This window comes from Thermobia domestica, chromosome 1, assembly GCF_964235325.1.
Source record: "Thermobia domestica chromosome 1, izTheDome1.hap1.1, whole genome shotgun sequence".
Classification (NCBI taxonomy): Eukaryota; Metazoa; Arthropoda; class Insecta; order Zygentoma; family Lepismatidae; genus Thermobia; species Thermobia domestica.
The window spans coordinates 122,962,690-122,980,124 of NC_137454.1; the positions used below are offsets into that span (position 1 = coordinate 122,962,690).

General features: G+C 35.6%; 1 protein-coding gene across 5 annotated transcripts in view; it reads right to left on the reverse strand.

Moving 5' to 3' along the window:
• slmb (beta-transducin repeat containing E3 ubiquitin protein ligase slmb) overlaps positions 1-17,435 on the reverse strand; it is a 166,229-nt gene that overhangs the window by 54,903 nt on the left and 93,891 nt on the right. For all 5 annotated transcript variants that reach the window (XM_081762959.1, XM_081762958.1, XM_081762962.1 and 2 more), the window contains exons 2-4: positions 13,778-14,000; positions 13,122-13,308; positions 19-112 (exon numbers count right to left, since the gene is read on the reverse strand). In XM_081762959.1, the coding sequence (XP_081619085.1) occupies positions 19-112; positions 13,122-13,308; positions 13,778-14,000 (504 nt within the window). The remainder of the gene's footprint in view (positions 1-18; positions 113-13,121; positions 13,309-13,777; positions 14,001-17,435) is intronic.

Consider the following 17,435-nt stretch of genomic DNA (forward strand, 5'->3'; position numbering starts at 1 on the left):
AGCAAAAAATAAACTTACATCTATATCTTGAATAATCTTAGGAAACAATGTCCTATAGAATGAGTGATTTGGATGTGATTCCCCAGCTTTTGGTTTGAACAAGTATTGTATCCTGAAAAACGAGAAACGAATTAAGTATCAGTGGATGCATAACTAATTTAACAACATAATAAGGAGTGAGGTTAAATGCACTGTTGTCTGAGAGAGGTAGACGTCAGATTTGAGCACTGTAGGGGTATTTAACAAGGAACTAGTCTTGCATTGCTTGTCAACTACTGATCACCACAGAACTGAATGTATCACGCATGACAAATCTGTGATAACAGCACAAGTATTTATAATTTCTTCTCTTTTTTACTATTGTAGTCCTACTTTATGTATTTTTTTAAAAAAGTCCCGAGTAGCGTAGTCGCTAACGCTCTTGTCTTTGGTGCAAGCGGTGCCGGGTTCGATTCCCAGTGGGGACACTCGGTCGGAAAGTGTAAAAGCTTTCTCAGAGTAGCCATCCTGAATGAAGTTTTCCTCATTCACAACCGGGAAATGCCGGGATGGTACTTAACATACACGTCCCAGGTCACTTCATTCCTTCCCCAATACTTTCTTCCTTTCCTTTCCTCGGATAGTGTGATTGCTGAGGGACGTCATCCCTCATACGTGACGGCTAACATGGCCATAGATGCCAAAAGCTCAGAAATCTAATTCTTAAAAAAACTTCTACAGCCTGAAAGTTTGGTGGGAAAACTGCAACAGCGAAATGTGTATTTTTGTGGTAGAATGCTGGAAAACCACTAGCGTGAAATACATGACAAGTTATACATAACTTTCTAGTATTTCTTCAATGGATGTGGTGTTAAAGAAAAGAGGCTTGAACACAATTTCAGGTAAAGTGGGAAAGCCTTTTCGAATTCTGATTAGGTGATGATTATGACTAAGCAAGATTAATGAGTTTCTGTAGAGAATGGAGTGGCATCCAATGAGCAAATTCGGGAGCTACGATTTTATTTATTTCCAGAAAAGTTATATCTGTTTCACATATCGTCCCTGAAAACCTGCCTCAGGATCCTCTTGTCAGTACTCTCCAACCCCCCTGTTCCGTATCAGTAAACAATTCAACCATGACAAAACAACCATGAATACTTTATTTCAAACCCCCTTATATATCATCCCAGGATCCATTCTAGATAGAAATCTTTCTGAATTTTGTTTATCCCGTGATTATCACCTCACCTAAAACTGAAAACTTTCTTGACCACATCCAAACCTCTATTTTGGAAGTTGATTCCTCGGAACATCTCCAGCTCTACTGAAGAAATGCAACAAATTCAGAGGAAAAGCTTGTCCTATCTTTGATATTGGTTTGACATTCCAACATCGCAATACACAGGTAAAACATACTTTCCAACATTTTGAAGCTTATCTCTCTTACCATTTTATTCATATCCTTAAATACAACCACTATCTAATGTATGGCACCGAAAGTATAATCTTTTTTCGACTGTATCAACTATCACGATACACCTACAGTGCTCAATTTCTCATTTAAATGCCAAGACACTCAATCTACTACACACTATTTGTGGGCGAACTTTTTAAGTAACCTAGGATTTTCTCAAATCCTTCCTTCAGACTTTTCCACGTTTCTCAGAAAAGATAGGAAGACACTTATATCACCATCAGAACTTCCAACCACTCTCTCAACAGTTTATAACTACTCCAGCTCACTACATAAGTTTTTACCATACACCTATATCATCATCGTACTTATTATTTTCATTTTGAATTTCGTAGTTACTTCATAATTTATATATTTTCTTTTTTTTTCTCCTTTTTAAAGTTTAACATTCCATGTTTATGCTCCGAGGTTAAGGAAGACAGATGGCAATGAATGAAATGGTGGAATGAAGAAAGTGGGAGTAAACAGGAGAATCACAATAATAATAATAATAATAATAACAACAACACGAAAACGGCGTTTGTCCACCACAAAGCCCACTTGTAGTGAGCTGGTATCAAACCACGTGCCACACGCACCAGAGGTGAGTGCTCTAGCATTGAGCCACTGTGGCTTTACTTCAATTTTTGTTTTGTTTTCACTCCCAGTGAGGAATACGGAGGAGTAACACGTAAAAATGATCAAAGCTAACCGATATTAGCGTCGAACACACAGTTTTCGTGGCTACTAAGCTGATTGGTGATAGTTCCAACTAGGGCTGTTCCGATAATCGAGTAATCGATAACAATTCGATAAAATTTCAAAACCGTTTCATCGATAAATAATTTTAATTTTATCGAATTATCGAACTTTCGAGACTCCCGAAATGTTCGAGACTCTCGAAATGATCGAGACTCCCAAAATGATCGAGACTCTCGAAATGATCGAGACTCCCGAAATGTTCGAGACTCCCGAAATGTTCGAGACTCCCGAAATGACCGAGACTCTCGAAGTGTTCGAGGCACTCGAAATGTAAGAAACATTAGACAACTTCGAGACACTCGAACTCTTCGAAAGTCTCGAATTGTTTGAAAGCAGCAAATACAGAAATATATCAATATGATCGCATTTGTCGAGTCGCTTGAATATTTTGAAAAGTTCGGGATTATCGGAGTGTTCGGAAGAAACAATGAATTCGAGGTTATCATAGTTGTATATAATATGTATTACATATATGCAGAGTGTTTATTTTAAAACTTCTCTCCTTAGCAATGAAGTGAAGGAAAAGTTTTCTCCCCACAGATCTGTATAAGGTTTAAGCAGTCTGTCAGAAGAGAGAAAGAGGAAGAGAAAACATGCATTACCTGAATGGAATTGGAATCCAAGACACCATTAGTCTACTAATAGTCACTTTGCCGATTACGCCAATAAAGGGGCAGGCAGAAAAATAATTTTAATATGATTTCGAGGGTTTAATTTAAAGTTCTGTATAGAGATAGCTACTGATATAGGTAGAGGTAAGGAAAGTCGATAAGGCTGAAGACTTATCAAACTTCCGTTTCGAAAATTTACTCTCCGGCGCTCGAATGCCTTCGAATATTTGAGATTGTCGTGAAACAAACCTTGAGAATTTTGGGTGCGAAGCTCCCTATTACACGCCGTCCTGTCTGTCTGTTTGCATGTGGCATCCGACGATAACTTTCGAACGGATTGTCCGATTTTGATGGAACTCATTTTAAAATGCTCTCTTTTGCTTTCACCAGACACCTATTGTTTCGGTTGCCATACCACAAGGGGATTTTTCCCGAATTGAAGTATTTGTTCTTACTTTGGGCGTAGGCGTGTGAAAGCTACGATAACTTTCGAATGAATTATCCGATTTTAAAGGATTGGTCTAAATGCATGTCAGGTATCTGTTGCTCTTGGTTACTTTACGATATTTGATTTTGTGCATAAGATGCCGTGCGGCTCTGGGCATTACCAACCTCAGATTCAATGCGTACCTGGGAGGGGAGGATGCGGCCGAAGCGTGGTGCCGACAACACCACATTCATCTACGACTGAGGGCACACTCCCTACATGCCCTCATGGCATGATGCTATGCACAAGGGATAACTTTACATATGACAGAACGAAGACTAAAGGAAAATGAAATGAAGTGAAATCTTCCAGTGTAATGACCTACTATTATGTCTGTTAGGATAAGGGAGAAATATGATTAAGGCAAGTGAATGATGATGGAATAGTTGGTGGAATGGGAATGTGGAAGGAAACAGGAGTACGCCGAGAAAGCCCACGGACACGATGTTGTCCCCCACAAACTTACTTGGTCGGGGATCGAACCAGGGAGGGACAAAAGGGATTAAGGGGAAAGGAGAGAAAAACACACATCCTCTGACTTACATTTCAATGGCTCTGATTCAATTTCCATATCAAATTAAAATAACTTCCGATCACTTCTTAAGGAAAAATAGAAAACATTATTTCCTCAAGAGTTCTCTCAGCTGCTTCGTATATTGTTGCAAACAGCCTTTCAAAGAAAGATGGTCGTGCAGTTACTTGCTTTGCAGTTGTTGAAAGAAATATTAGACCCTCTCTCTCCTGTTGTGTCCTGCATACAATAGACTACTTATCATTGTTTCTTTCTTTTCACAAACAAGAAGCCAATGTCTTTGAAACCGATTACGATTACAGTGCACTTAGGTTGTAATTAGATTTTTCTATGGGAAACAAGGTTATACTGCTAATTCAAGCTGAAACGGTTCTGGAAAGTGTGTTCAAGTTACTGAAGTGAAAATGTCAGCGAAAAGATCATATGGGATATTTGGATCATTCTGAAACTTGGATATTTGGATAGGGCACATACTAGTTTTTAAATAAAATTTTGACCGGAATACGGTAGATCCTATAGTATTGGAGCTATGGACCCATAAAGTTCATTTATTCATGTTTTCGGCATTCTATAACTCCAAAAGGAAGCATTTGTGCACCCAGGTTGGTCTATACTTTTTGTTTTATCTTGGTCTCAGGATAGTGTTGCCATATTTTGAAATTAGAAAAGCGGGGGATTCTAAACCGTAAGTACTGATGTGAATTTGTGTATTAGAAATACTGACGATCCTTCTGACCATTTTTTTTTTTTTTTTTTTTTTTTTTTTTTTTTTGTGATTTCTTTGTTAAGTGACACTTCCAATGTACTTTTCTAACAAAACTAAAGTAAAGAAAATTTAGTTTTTGCCTTTAATGTTTTATTAAGTTCAACAAATGTGAGTCTCGAATTGTAAAGTAAGTATTAAATAAGTATTACAGTAAAATATCTCTAATAAGGATTTCTCTAAGATAAGTTTTCAAAAAAAAAAAAAAAGCAAGCGATATATGGCAGATGTTGTTCATACGGTTTTCTCTCTAAGGAATACAAAATAATTTCTAAACTTTTATCGTAAGAAAGCTAAAACATATTTAGGAGTCTTGGTCCATCTCGTATAAAATTTCTGATCATTTTCAAAGATTTCTACTTGAAATCATACTAACGTACGAAAATACCACAGTTTCACAATATATGAAATACAGTATAAACATTTTAAAAGAAAAAAAAAATACTAATAATGAATCTAATCTAAACAATATGCTAAGGATCCGTAGGTTCAATTTGCAATCATTTCTGAATATATAAACTACTAGTTGAACATATAGATTACGTAACAACATAGACGTGTTCAGTTGAACTGGACAGAATGTTATCAAAGAAATACGCACCCATGAGATCATACATTAGTATTCATGGGTTGAACCAAAATGTGTATGATTATGCCATTTTTTTTTTTTACATTTTTCATTCCCTTTAACTTCCTTCAAAAAATCTCGATGGCATAAAATCTTATCATAAAATTCTACGCATGATACGTCTTTCATATTGTACAAAACCAGTAGTAATAATTTGACAGTTTTTGCGTTCATCTTGTTTCTGTCATCTGTCCATTCGCGATTGAGATTGACACAGAAATGTAGCGGTTTACGTTGAATATAACAACACTTTATCAACAAAGTCGTCTTAGATTTTTCTCCAATCTTAGGTTTTTCATGATTAAGAGATGATTAAGCGGGGGACGAATATAAGACCTGAAAATCTGGTGGTATACGCTAAAATTAGGTAATGTGGCAACCCAAACGTTGGCGGTGTTGTTTTGAAACACTCTATATAAAATAATGCACCACGTTATTCTAAATTGATGCAAAACTCTTACATTTTTAAAACCTACATTATTCGTCCAGGAAGCAATCTGCCTCCACCAAACGACGCTTCTGGATCCGCTAGTGTGTGGATTCATCATAATGTACAAACCAACTGTATAGAACATATGGTACCCTGTATATTCACTGTCGAGGAAATAGATTTATTTCCGTTTTTCACCTTCATTAAACTTAGTGATGATTTCAAGGTTTCCCCCGCGTAGTCTTATCATACGTTCTAGATTCAAGCCCGATCCGGAAAATTGTCTGGGAAAATGGAAGACTGGGAAACCTCGCTGTGTTTGGTCAAGTGCTTGGCTTGCAATTCTGTCTTGTGCTGATATTTATGAAAAAATCAATAACGATAAGGTGTTCTTCGCAAGAATACTTTACTCAGGAAAATAATTAAGACAATAATATAAAAATATTTTTTAAGTATACAAAAGGAGCATAAGCATTTTAGAAAGTTAAGATTAGACTTTTCTTAACTTCTCAATAAACACACACACCATTCTTAAAAATATCCAGAAATTATGGTAATCCTACCCCGGGAGATTTTGAATACACGGAGGGTGAAAGTAGCAAAAATACTGGTAAACCACGGTGAACATGATCAGAGATATGTTTGTGGGGGAAATATTCCTCCTAAACAACCCCTGAAATCACCACTGATTTGACCAACATCTGTTTTACTGAAAGGCTAAAGGGGGAGTTTGCGCCCAAAGCATCATCATATCTGATTGCGGCAATGTGTGAACTAGTGGCCATTAAGAGAAAGCAAACATGACAGAAGATAATACATTTGGCTTAAAAATAAAATGTTGCTATAACATTTTAGCAACACCGTGCGTGATTAATATGGTTGAGGTGTTGGGCGTATACTATATCGTATGAAGAGCAAATTACCCTATTTCTACGTTTAAGACCGTATCTCTGGCAACACTAATACACTAGCTGTTAGCAAATAACAAACAAGAGATAAAATTCAGGTAAAACTGAACGCTTTCTGTGTGTGGGAGGGGGGAGGAGGGGACGAAAAAGCAATCCCTTTGTGCACGCTTTCCTTTCACCTCACAAGTACAACTTTGCAATAACTTATCAGATAAAAAAAGTTGTTTGACTAGTTTGGCTGCAAGAAGGAATCATTGGAGAGGTGAGGGAACCGAACTGTCCATCACTACTTTTGATAATACTTGAAACTTCGATAATACTCGAAATGTCGATAATACCCGAAACTTCGATAATACTCGAAATGTCGATAATATCCGAAACTTCGATAATACTCGAAATTCCGATAATACCCGAAACTTCGATAATACTCGAAATTTCGATAATTCCCGAAACTTCGATAATACTCGAAATTTCGATAATACCCGAAACTTCGATAATACTCGAAATTTCGATAATACCCGAAACTTCGATAATACTCGAAATTTCGATAATATCCGAAACTTCGATAATACTCGAAATTCCGATAATACCCGAAACTTCGATAATACTCGAAATTTCGATAATTCCCGAAACTTCGATAATACTCGAAATTTCGATAATACCCGAAACTTCGATAATACTCGAAATTTCGATAATACCCGAAACTTCGATAATTTCAAATACTCGAAAGGTTTCGAGTAACCGATGACAACTCGATAAATTTTCAGTCCCGAAGTTCGATAGGTCCTCAGCCTTATCGAACACCCCTAGTTCCAACGACATTCAAGCTCAAGTTTCAAGAGGGTAAAATACCCCTAGACTCAATGGGTAGGTGGAAAAGGAATGACATTTAAAAATAATCAAGAACGACCGATATTAGTGTAGCATTCATAGTTTTGGGGATGGCTAAGCTGGTTGGTGACAGGCACGATCACATTTAAGCTCAAATTTAGTCGAAGAAGTGCACCGCTAGAAATCCAATGGAAGTGGGAAAATATTCAAAAATGACCGATATTAGTGATGAATCAATAGTTTTCGGGCTCCTTGTTTCCCGTGTTGAGAGGATTTACCTCTAGAATTTACACGATTGGGGATAAGAGAATACTACGACCAATTTTGATAAAATACATTACCCGAAAAACAAGGTATGATGCGGCATAACCATCACCTAATCTTCATTCGTGACAAAAGCGATAACCTCACCATGCTACAAAATTAAGTTGGGTCTATTGCTTTCTTAATGCAGGATCAGTTTGCAATATCTGTATGTAGCTTGATAATTTTTGTGTCGTTCACATGCTAGTAACTGGAATGAAAAGTGATATCCCAAATGCCGTTTAAATCCAAGTTCAACCTCGTTAGCAACTCGAGTGGAGACATGTACAAATAATCCGATGAGACAAGTATAAGTCAAGAAGGGCATGTCAGCTGGCCACGGAATTGACAGGGGCAACACCGAAACCGTTGCTCGCCCTTATTTATTTTGCTTAGATTCTGATTTTCTGATATGGGAAATCTCTTGTTGCCCTCGAAGAGAATAAAATAATGGGCTGGAAAAGCGTGACATGTAAAAATAATCAAAAACAAGCGATAGAGCCTATCAGTTTCGAATCCACAGTTTTAGGGCTCGCTGAGATGATTGTGATTCTCGATGCAAGTTAAATTTAAGTTCAAGTCTCCATCGGGATGGGAGGTGATAGCGGAAATGCCGAGGTATTCAATTTACGACACGTGTCCCAGCATTTCCCAAGTTCCTGTTTTAATCGGTAAAGGAGGGCAATTGTGATAATTAGTTTCACCACACTGAAATCGACGTTGTCTGTCGTTTGTGATCGCATCACAGAAAAACGGCTGACCGTTTGAAATGAATTTTGGACATAATTACTATCTGCTTCTAGCTGTTTTTTCTTCTCTTTTTCATGTCACTTTGATTAAAGGATATATGGGGTTCAAAATTTCTCAACAATAGAATACCTTATGGGTTTTTCTCATTACACTTTTATTGAAATGTTTATCCTAAGGGAGGAAAAAAAAAAAAAGTTCAACTGTTTTGCAGAAATCTAGTCTTCCCGTATGAAGGGCGGGTATTTCAGATACTCATTTATATAATTATCCTCCCATTAGTTTTATCTCCCTACACACAACTCTTAGCTCGTTGCGGTTTAGAATAGGTTCCAATACAACGCCCAATTGGACGCCTCACAGCTACCTCTCTGGTCTTTCATAATTTTTCCCCTTCCCTATCTAGTGAAACATATAGCGGAAGGGCTTCTAATTTATCTTTTATTTATTTATTTATTTATTTACTGGCAAGTAATCTATCTAGCTAATTATAGCTTAGCTCACGAATCTCTTCCGCGATTGACGCCAATGAAGAATTTTCCTCCAAGACAGATAAATTACTTCAATAGTATCTGTCAGGGTTGGCAAAAACCATAGTTTTTATTTTAAAAAAAAACTTTTTTTATTTAAACCTTTTTTTAAAAAAAAAACAGGTTTTTATGGTTTAAATATTTTGCCCTAAGTATTTATACCAGGTATGGACAGAAACAAGTTTGTTTCGCCCTGGTGTTATTATGCAACAATCGGGTTATGCTGGAAGGCTTCATATAAGCTTAAAACGGACTCCAAACTGCTTCTCGGCTTACATCCGACAGAAATTGTCCTCCATTTGAACTCGAAGCCGGGACTAATTGGCTACGAATGCGATACGTCTGCCGACTCACTCACGAAGGACTCCTGACAAAAAATACGTTGTATTAATCTTTACATACTTGTTAATATAATTGTTAAGAGTCATTTCAGAAGAACAAAAAGATAAACCGTTGCACAAGTGAAACCGTTATACAGAATTACATATAAACAATTTCAAAATACTGCAAAGTACAGAAGAACTAATTTAGTCCAAGTTAGTTCACTACGACTTTTGTTAGTCCAAGTTAAAGAAATATGACGACTTAATTTGCAGATCAGTAAGAAAAGTGAATAAAGATACGAATTATTTGAGTCCATTATGACTGACCAATTTATACATAAATAGATACCAAAGATACTTCTGATTTCAATAAATGCCTCTCGTGGGGTTTGTATAACCCCCTCCCAAAAAGTTCGGCAATTCGATTTTATCAATAGTAAACATTATTAAAAAAGGAAATAATATTTACAATTTTCCTCTGATTGCAATTGCATAACAATAATAAACTATTAAAAAAAATCACAAAAGAAACATTCATAAACTTATTTTAAAAAGTTGCTTTTGTAGTATAATCTCTTTGAGTAATGAATAGTGAATTTAGGTCTGAATATAATACGAATTATATACGGGAGTGAAACCGATAACCCATAAATGTGTGTTCATCAAGATTTTACGAACACTTACACTTTTATGAACATTTTTTGGTTTAAACCAGCCAACCCTGGTATCTGTCTTGGGGGGAATTCTACGTTGGCGTTAATCGCGGCAGAGATTCATAAGTTGAGCTATATATAGAGATAGGTGCAATGTTAGTAACATCTGTTAACTTGACCACTTGTCTAGGTTGACCCCATTTTTGGTAACCTTCACCTTCCCAAAGGCATGCAAATACGCTTTCCTCTTGCTCTATAGGTTGACCACTTTAGGGCTCATAGTAGTCTGGTCTCTTGTAAATAGTTGAAAAGTAACCAAAAGCACACGTAAAAAAGACCAAAATCTCATCATGCCCCTTTTTCCTTTGTCAATTTCTCCATCACCTCTCTGTTTGTTGTTTTATTTCACCTTTTCTTCTTTACTTCTTCTCTTTGAGCTTCCTCCTTTCTTATAGGTTTTCTAAGTATGCTTTGTAGTTACGATAAGCAGACTTAGGAGATGTAAGAAGCTTCTGAGTAAGTGAAACCAGTTCTGGCCTATTTCCGAATTTCTTAATCCCAGACATTATATTTAACTTAGCATAGAGAGTTCTCAAAGCCATGAAATATTCAAATTCATCACATACTCTTAAGAAGAACATACAAGAAGCATAACACAAGACGAGCATGATAAACAACACAAACACACACACAACGTTGAGCGCAGGTTAACTATTACGAGAGAAAACTAAAAGGCTATTATGACAGAAGAAAGAATAGACACAGAAGGGTTCTCAACCCCACCTTGAGAGCTTAAGCAACCACTAACCATCCATTGTGCTTTAGAAAGAATAAAAGCTGAAGTGAGAATAAAGCTGACTGTTTCACATGTGGCAGCAATACTGAAGCTTTCAAAACAGTAACAAATAACAGGTTTCTGCCTTTCTCCATTTATTTTTATAACATTTTCTTAGAAAACTGCCAAGGTTAAAAAAAAAAAAAAGAAAAGTCACTTTATCTCCCAAAAAAGTAACTTTTAGTTAAAAAAGTGACCCGCTATGAACCCTGCCACTTATATATCTTGGAACTTGATTGCAATGAAACAACTAATTCCTATGCTTAATTGTACATTCACCTCTGTATGTTAGACGCTTGAAGTGTTAATTTGAATATTTGCCTACACAAGTGATTTTTTCTTTTTCTTTTTTTCTTTCTTGAAAACCGTTTTGGAACGATCTTTTCTATTGTTAAGTTTCAGAACGTAAGTCCAAGAGAGGAAGGAGAGCTGTAAAAAAAAAAAAAAAAAAAAAAAAAAAAAAAAAAAAAAAAAAAAAAAAGCGGTGGTATTGTGTTTGTATCCTGTAGCCATGAAATTCAAGAATATTCCAACATTGGACATTCAAATTACCGAGTTCAGCTGACCTCTTGTAACAATCCGTATACAAATAAAGATATAGTAGTGGTGTGTTCATGGACCTCGTGATGCCCATACCGTGAAAACTATTATTGGAAATTTATAAGTATAGGATATGTGCCACATACTAGCAGAAGTGCTTGTCGTTTATCTTGATGGCATAAGCTGTGTAAATGGTATAGTATTATTAGCCCTACGTACTCTACATGCCAAGCTACTCTGGGTCCTGAGCAAGGATTTTCAATCTTATCCTTGGAAAAGGCACATTATAGCCAGAAAACTGTGACCGTCGGATAAAGTGTGCAAAATTCAGCTTGGTAGAGTTATTCCTTGGGGGAAACAGCTGTATTTCATGGTGGTCAGGAGATTTGTGCACCACATAATTTACACAACTGACCACGAAAGGATCCTACAGCTACTGTAACACTACCCGAAAAATATGGTGTAGTGCGGCATAATATTCATCAAGTGGTTGAACTAGTCTTCATTCGTAACAAGCATGTTGATCTCACCATGTAAAATTACGATGGATCTACTTCCATCTTAATGCAAGATCATTCAGCAATATCTGTAAGTGCTTGATATATTTTTCTGTAGTTTGCTTGGCAGTCATGGTCCGTGTGAGTGGATAGCATGTATCCCTGATCTTACGCTATACGCCTTCCTATGGGGTTACCGCGTCGAATTCCAAACAATAGATAAACTACGAAATCCCATTCGGCGTGTTCTGACCAATATACTACCAAAGTTCTTGGGGAAGCCAGTCTAGGTTATTCCTAGATGTCACAAACTGATGGACAATGCTGATGCTTATGAAAAATTTGGCACTCCTTACAATATTTGCTATCTGAACACAACGAACCTTATTTTGTTCACATCGATCGATAATTAGCTAAATTATTAGCAGTTTCCAATAGGGAGTTCATTCTTAAGCATTCGCCCTTCTTTCTCTCTCATTCACTCATGATCTCAAAATAAACTTGTTTCAACTGCCATTCAAATTCATAACCAGTATAGGTGTTTCTTCCATTCCATAACATACCCCAGAGTATCTACTTATCAATGTTACTGCTCAAGTAAAATACTTTCGAAAATTAATTTATTGTAGTCATATAAATTGCAAGTCTTAGAAATATTTTAGTCAAGAATGAGGTTTGCACTCTATTTATAAAACTCAAAGTGACTTTTTTGTAACTATTTTATCAGGCTTTGTTTCCATTTTGTACTAAAACACAACAACACACTGAGCAAGGCTATGTGATAATATGTATAAAAAAAAAAAAAACACGTAACAGTTTCACCATAATAACTGTGTCTTCATCAGAATAGAGAAGGAGTAGAAGTCTGACGAAGATACAGTTATTGTGTTGAAACTGTTACGTGATTGTGACTTCTTTGTACATCGGTGAAAATAAAATAAAATGAGCTTCACGACTGCCATCTAGTTAAGAGTTCTGAAATTACTAAATGTATTTGTAGAGAAAGCCGAATAGCCGAGTGGTTAGTGCACATATTTTTGGTGCGTGTGGATTCCACTCCCACTGGAAGTTTACTCTTTATCAGACTATAGAGCAAATACTTATCAGCAGATAGTAAATTAACAGTTTGGGAACCTACACAGGTTCCGAAAATATTAACTGTTGAAAAAATATATACAGAATTCCTTTCAACACTCGTTTCATTCCAATAGGGCTGTAACGTAAAGATTTAGTACAAAGTGATCAGGTACTGTATTTAACTTCTTACTTTTAGTCTTCGTTATTAGTGACTATGTATTCTCTCACTTACCATCCCCTCCTTTCCGCTAACCCTCGCCATAGTGAATCAGTCCGAACTTTTCTCTCGATCAATTTCTTCCATAACATACCCTCCGAGATAACTCTATACCATTCTTTACATACTAGTTCAGCAGCACACAATGATTCTGCGTCCAAGTACGATAGGATGTTCTCTGCTACATGATCCAAACCTTTCTCTACACAAACAGAAAAAAATTATATATTTAAAATCAATAAACGAAATAATACAGAATTTTATATGATTCCCTATATATAAGCTTGCAACTGAGGAAACATTAAAATTGTCACTGCACTGAACCTCAATGAACTTCAGTAATAGTCACGATAAAAGAAACTGATACTACTAAATTCCTGCATTATTTATTCATAAACAAGTGATTATACGAGACTGTGTACTTGTAAGCATAACCTATATGCCGCCTATCTTCATAAATTTGTATGAATATAAGCCACGTATTGATGTGTCAACACAACCTTTAGTCATTTTAACTTAAGCACAAATGGTATCTTAATTACCTGTAATGTAATTCTTTGCTTTTCACATTTCTATATATTACTCTTAAATGCAATAATAGACAGAAAATTTTAGGTTGGGTTAAAGTGTAATAGTTTAAATACTTACAATAGTCCTTAACAGGTACTTACTTGGTAACAATGAGATAAAATCCCTCTGAAGCATGGGTTTGAGGAAGCAATTAATGTGTCCATGCTGATAGTGGCACATCCGAGACAAGAGATGTTCTACGAATTCAATCTGATCTTGTTCACTCCATTTCTCAAAGTATTTTAGACACATTTCCCTCTCTGTCACATACTGGGGAGAGGGTTCTTTTTTCCGAGTAGGATCATACAAAATAGTCATTGGGAACTGAAAAGAAATGCATTAAATTAATTAAAAAACACTATACAGAAAAAATAAATACACTGAATTTTATAATTACATGGGCGCATGGGGGATATTCAAAATTAACAAAAAATTGGCTACTTACCAATGAATCCTCTCTTGAAATATTTAGAGGTTTTGACGTTTCGGAACTCTCAACTGGTCCCTTCTTCAGTGGCAAGGTAAAAAGGATTAATACGGAAAGCAGAAAAAAGGAGTAAAACCAGGAATACATACCACTATATAAAAGTAACGTACAAAAAAGATCCTGAGATAGATAGAGCAGAATGAAAAAAGAATGAAATGAATAAAAAAAGAACGTGGAGTCTATGTTAGGCCACTATTGCCAGATCTAAGTATCCATCAAAGGTAGGTACCCATGTTCGATCAACGTTGCCAGTGTCAAGGTTCAATGCAGGTTTGTATTTATGAATAAAGAACGATTCTTTAATTTCCTTTTTATTTTGCTGAACAAATTACCATAATCTGTTTTATATTATGTTAATGTTGTTTTAGATGAAGCGCTAAACCGTACATGCCTTCTTCATGTGACTTTTTTGATTGTCTAACATGTTCCTTCACACGCGTGTTAATATTACGTTTAGTTTGGCCAATGTATGAGGAATCACATTCGCAATGGACGCGGTAAATACCTGCCTTATTTAATGGATCGACAAAATAGTTTTTAAATCCAGTGAGATGTTTCTGTAAACTTTTGGGGCGAATACTTGAAACAGATATGTTATGCTTTGCAAGAATACGTTCAGTTTTTGTTGAAAGTTGTGGAAAATAAGGAATTCCAATCCAAATTTTTGCTTCTTTGGAAGTTAACGTTTAGGTGACTTGCAGCGATTTACGTGTTTGATTAAACCATTTTTGTAAAATACATAGCTTATAACCGTTTTCTTGTCCTATTTTATATAAAAATTGTACTTCTTCGTTGAGATCTTTTTGACGGTCACAAATTAATAATGCTCTACGAAAGAAGTTCTTCCAAATATTGGCCTTGTACATTGGCGGATGAGCTGACTGTTGATGTATGTAAGTAGTGCCTGCATTGGGTCTTCGGTATACTTTTGTTAATAAATTTATTATGTGATCGGGTAATCAATAGGTGTAGAAATGGAAGGCCGTTATCAGATTTACGTTCAAGGGTGAACTTTAGCGTAGGATGCTGATTGTTGAATTGTTCAGATATTTGTGTAAGTGTATTTTCGTCACGAACAACTAGTAGAATATCATCAGCATAACGGTAATATCTAACGTATTTAAATGTGTCGTGCCGTAAAATAGACGTTTCAATCTGATTTAAAACGGTATTTGACAATATTGGGGATAATGTGTTACCCATGCCTAAGCCATCATTCTGAGAAAAGTAATGATCTTCAAATTGGAATATATTATTTGTTAAACAAACCTCAAGTAATTGTAATAAAAAAATTAGTTTCATAGGTAGAAGCGCCATTTTGTAATAACCAGGATCGAGTACTATTGATAGTAAGTTCTAGTGGTATGGACAGATACATATCAACAACGTCTATGGAGGCAAGTAAAATGGTATTGGCATTTACAAATGATGATAATTGTTGTTTTACGTCAAGACTGTTTTTTACAACATATTTAAAACCACTATTGTAACTGCTGAGTTTTTTATATCACCATTTTGATAGTAAATAAGCTGGATGATTGAAACCTGATATGATCGGGCGAAGGCAGGCTTGTGCACCTTCGGAAGACCATAAATAATGGAAAGACTAGGTGCATGTATTTTTATCATATCTTTTTCAATATCAGTTAAAAGTGGTGAAGAATCGATTGTCGACTGTACCTTCTTAATAATCTGTAGTAACGGATTACAAGGATATGAAACAAAATTACATTTCTCTGGTATTTTTAAAATACCGGAAGCATATCTTTGCTTTGGCATAACAACACATTGGTTTCCTTTATAAGTCTTTAAACACCAGATATTGTGTTTATCAAGAAATATTCTAAATTCTGTAATAAGACTTTGTACATATCTGAATTTTGGATATGATCCTACGTTTTTGTATGAGAAAGGAAACAAAGGGCTTACAAGGGCCTATTACACAATTTAAATATTTCTTAATAAACACGATATCTGGTGTTTAAAGGCTGATAAAGGAAATCAATATGTTGTTATGTCAAAGCAGATATGCTTCCGGTATTTTAAAAATAGCAAAGAAATGTAATTTGGTTTCATATCCCTGTAATCCGTTACTACAGATTATTAAGAAGGTACAGTCGACAATCGATTCTTCACCACTTTTAACTGATATTGTAAAAGATATGATAAAAATACATGCACCTAGTCTTCCCATTATTTATGGTCTTCCGAAGGTGCACAAGCCTGCCTTCGCCCGATCATATCAGGTTTCAATCATCCAGCTTATTTACTATCAAAATGGTGATATAAAAAACTCAGCAGTTACAATAGTGGTTTTAAATATGTTGTAAGAAACAGTCTTGACGTAAAACAACAATTATCATCATTTGTAAATGCCAATACCATTTTACTTGCCTCCATAGACGTTGTTGATACGTATCTGTCCATACCACTAGAACTTACTATCAATAGTACTCGATCCTGGTTATTACAAAATGGCGCTTCTACCTATGAAACTAATTTTTTTATTACAATTACTTGAGGTTTGTTTAACAAATAATATATTCCAATTTGAAGATCATTACTTTTCTCAGAATGATGGCTTAGGCATGGGTAACACATTATCCCCAATATTGTCAAATACCGTTTTAAATCAGATTGAAACGTCTATTTTACGGCGCGACACATTTAAATACGTTAGATATTACCGTTATGCTGATGATATTCTACTAGTTGTTCGTGACGAAAATACACTTACACAAATATCTGAACAATTCAACAATCAGCATCCTACGCTAAAGTTCACCCTTGAACGTAAATCTGATAACGGCCTTCCATTTCTACACCTATTGATTACCCGATCACATAATAAATTTATTAACAAAAGTATACCGAAGACCCAATGCAGGCACTACTTACATACATCAACAGTCAGCTCATCCGCCAATGTACAAGGCCAATATTTGGAAGAACTTCTTTCGTAGAGCATTATTAATTTGTGACCGTCAAAAAGATCTCAACGAAGAAATACAATTTTTATATAAAATAGGACAAGAAAACGGTTATAAGCTATGTATTTTACAAAAATGGTTTAATCAAACACGTAAATCGCTGCAAGTCACCTAAACGTTAACTTCCAAAGAAGCAAAAATTTGGATTGGAATTCCTTATTTTCCACAACTTTCAACAAAAACTGAACGTATTCTTGCAAAGCATAACATATCTGTTTCAAGTATTCGCCCCAAAAGTTTACAAAAACATCTCACTGGATTTAAAAGCTATTTTGTCGATCC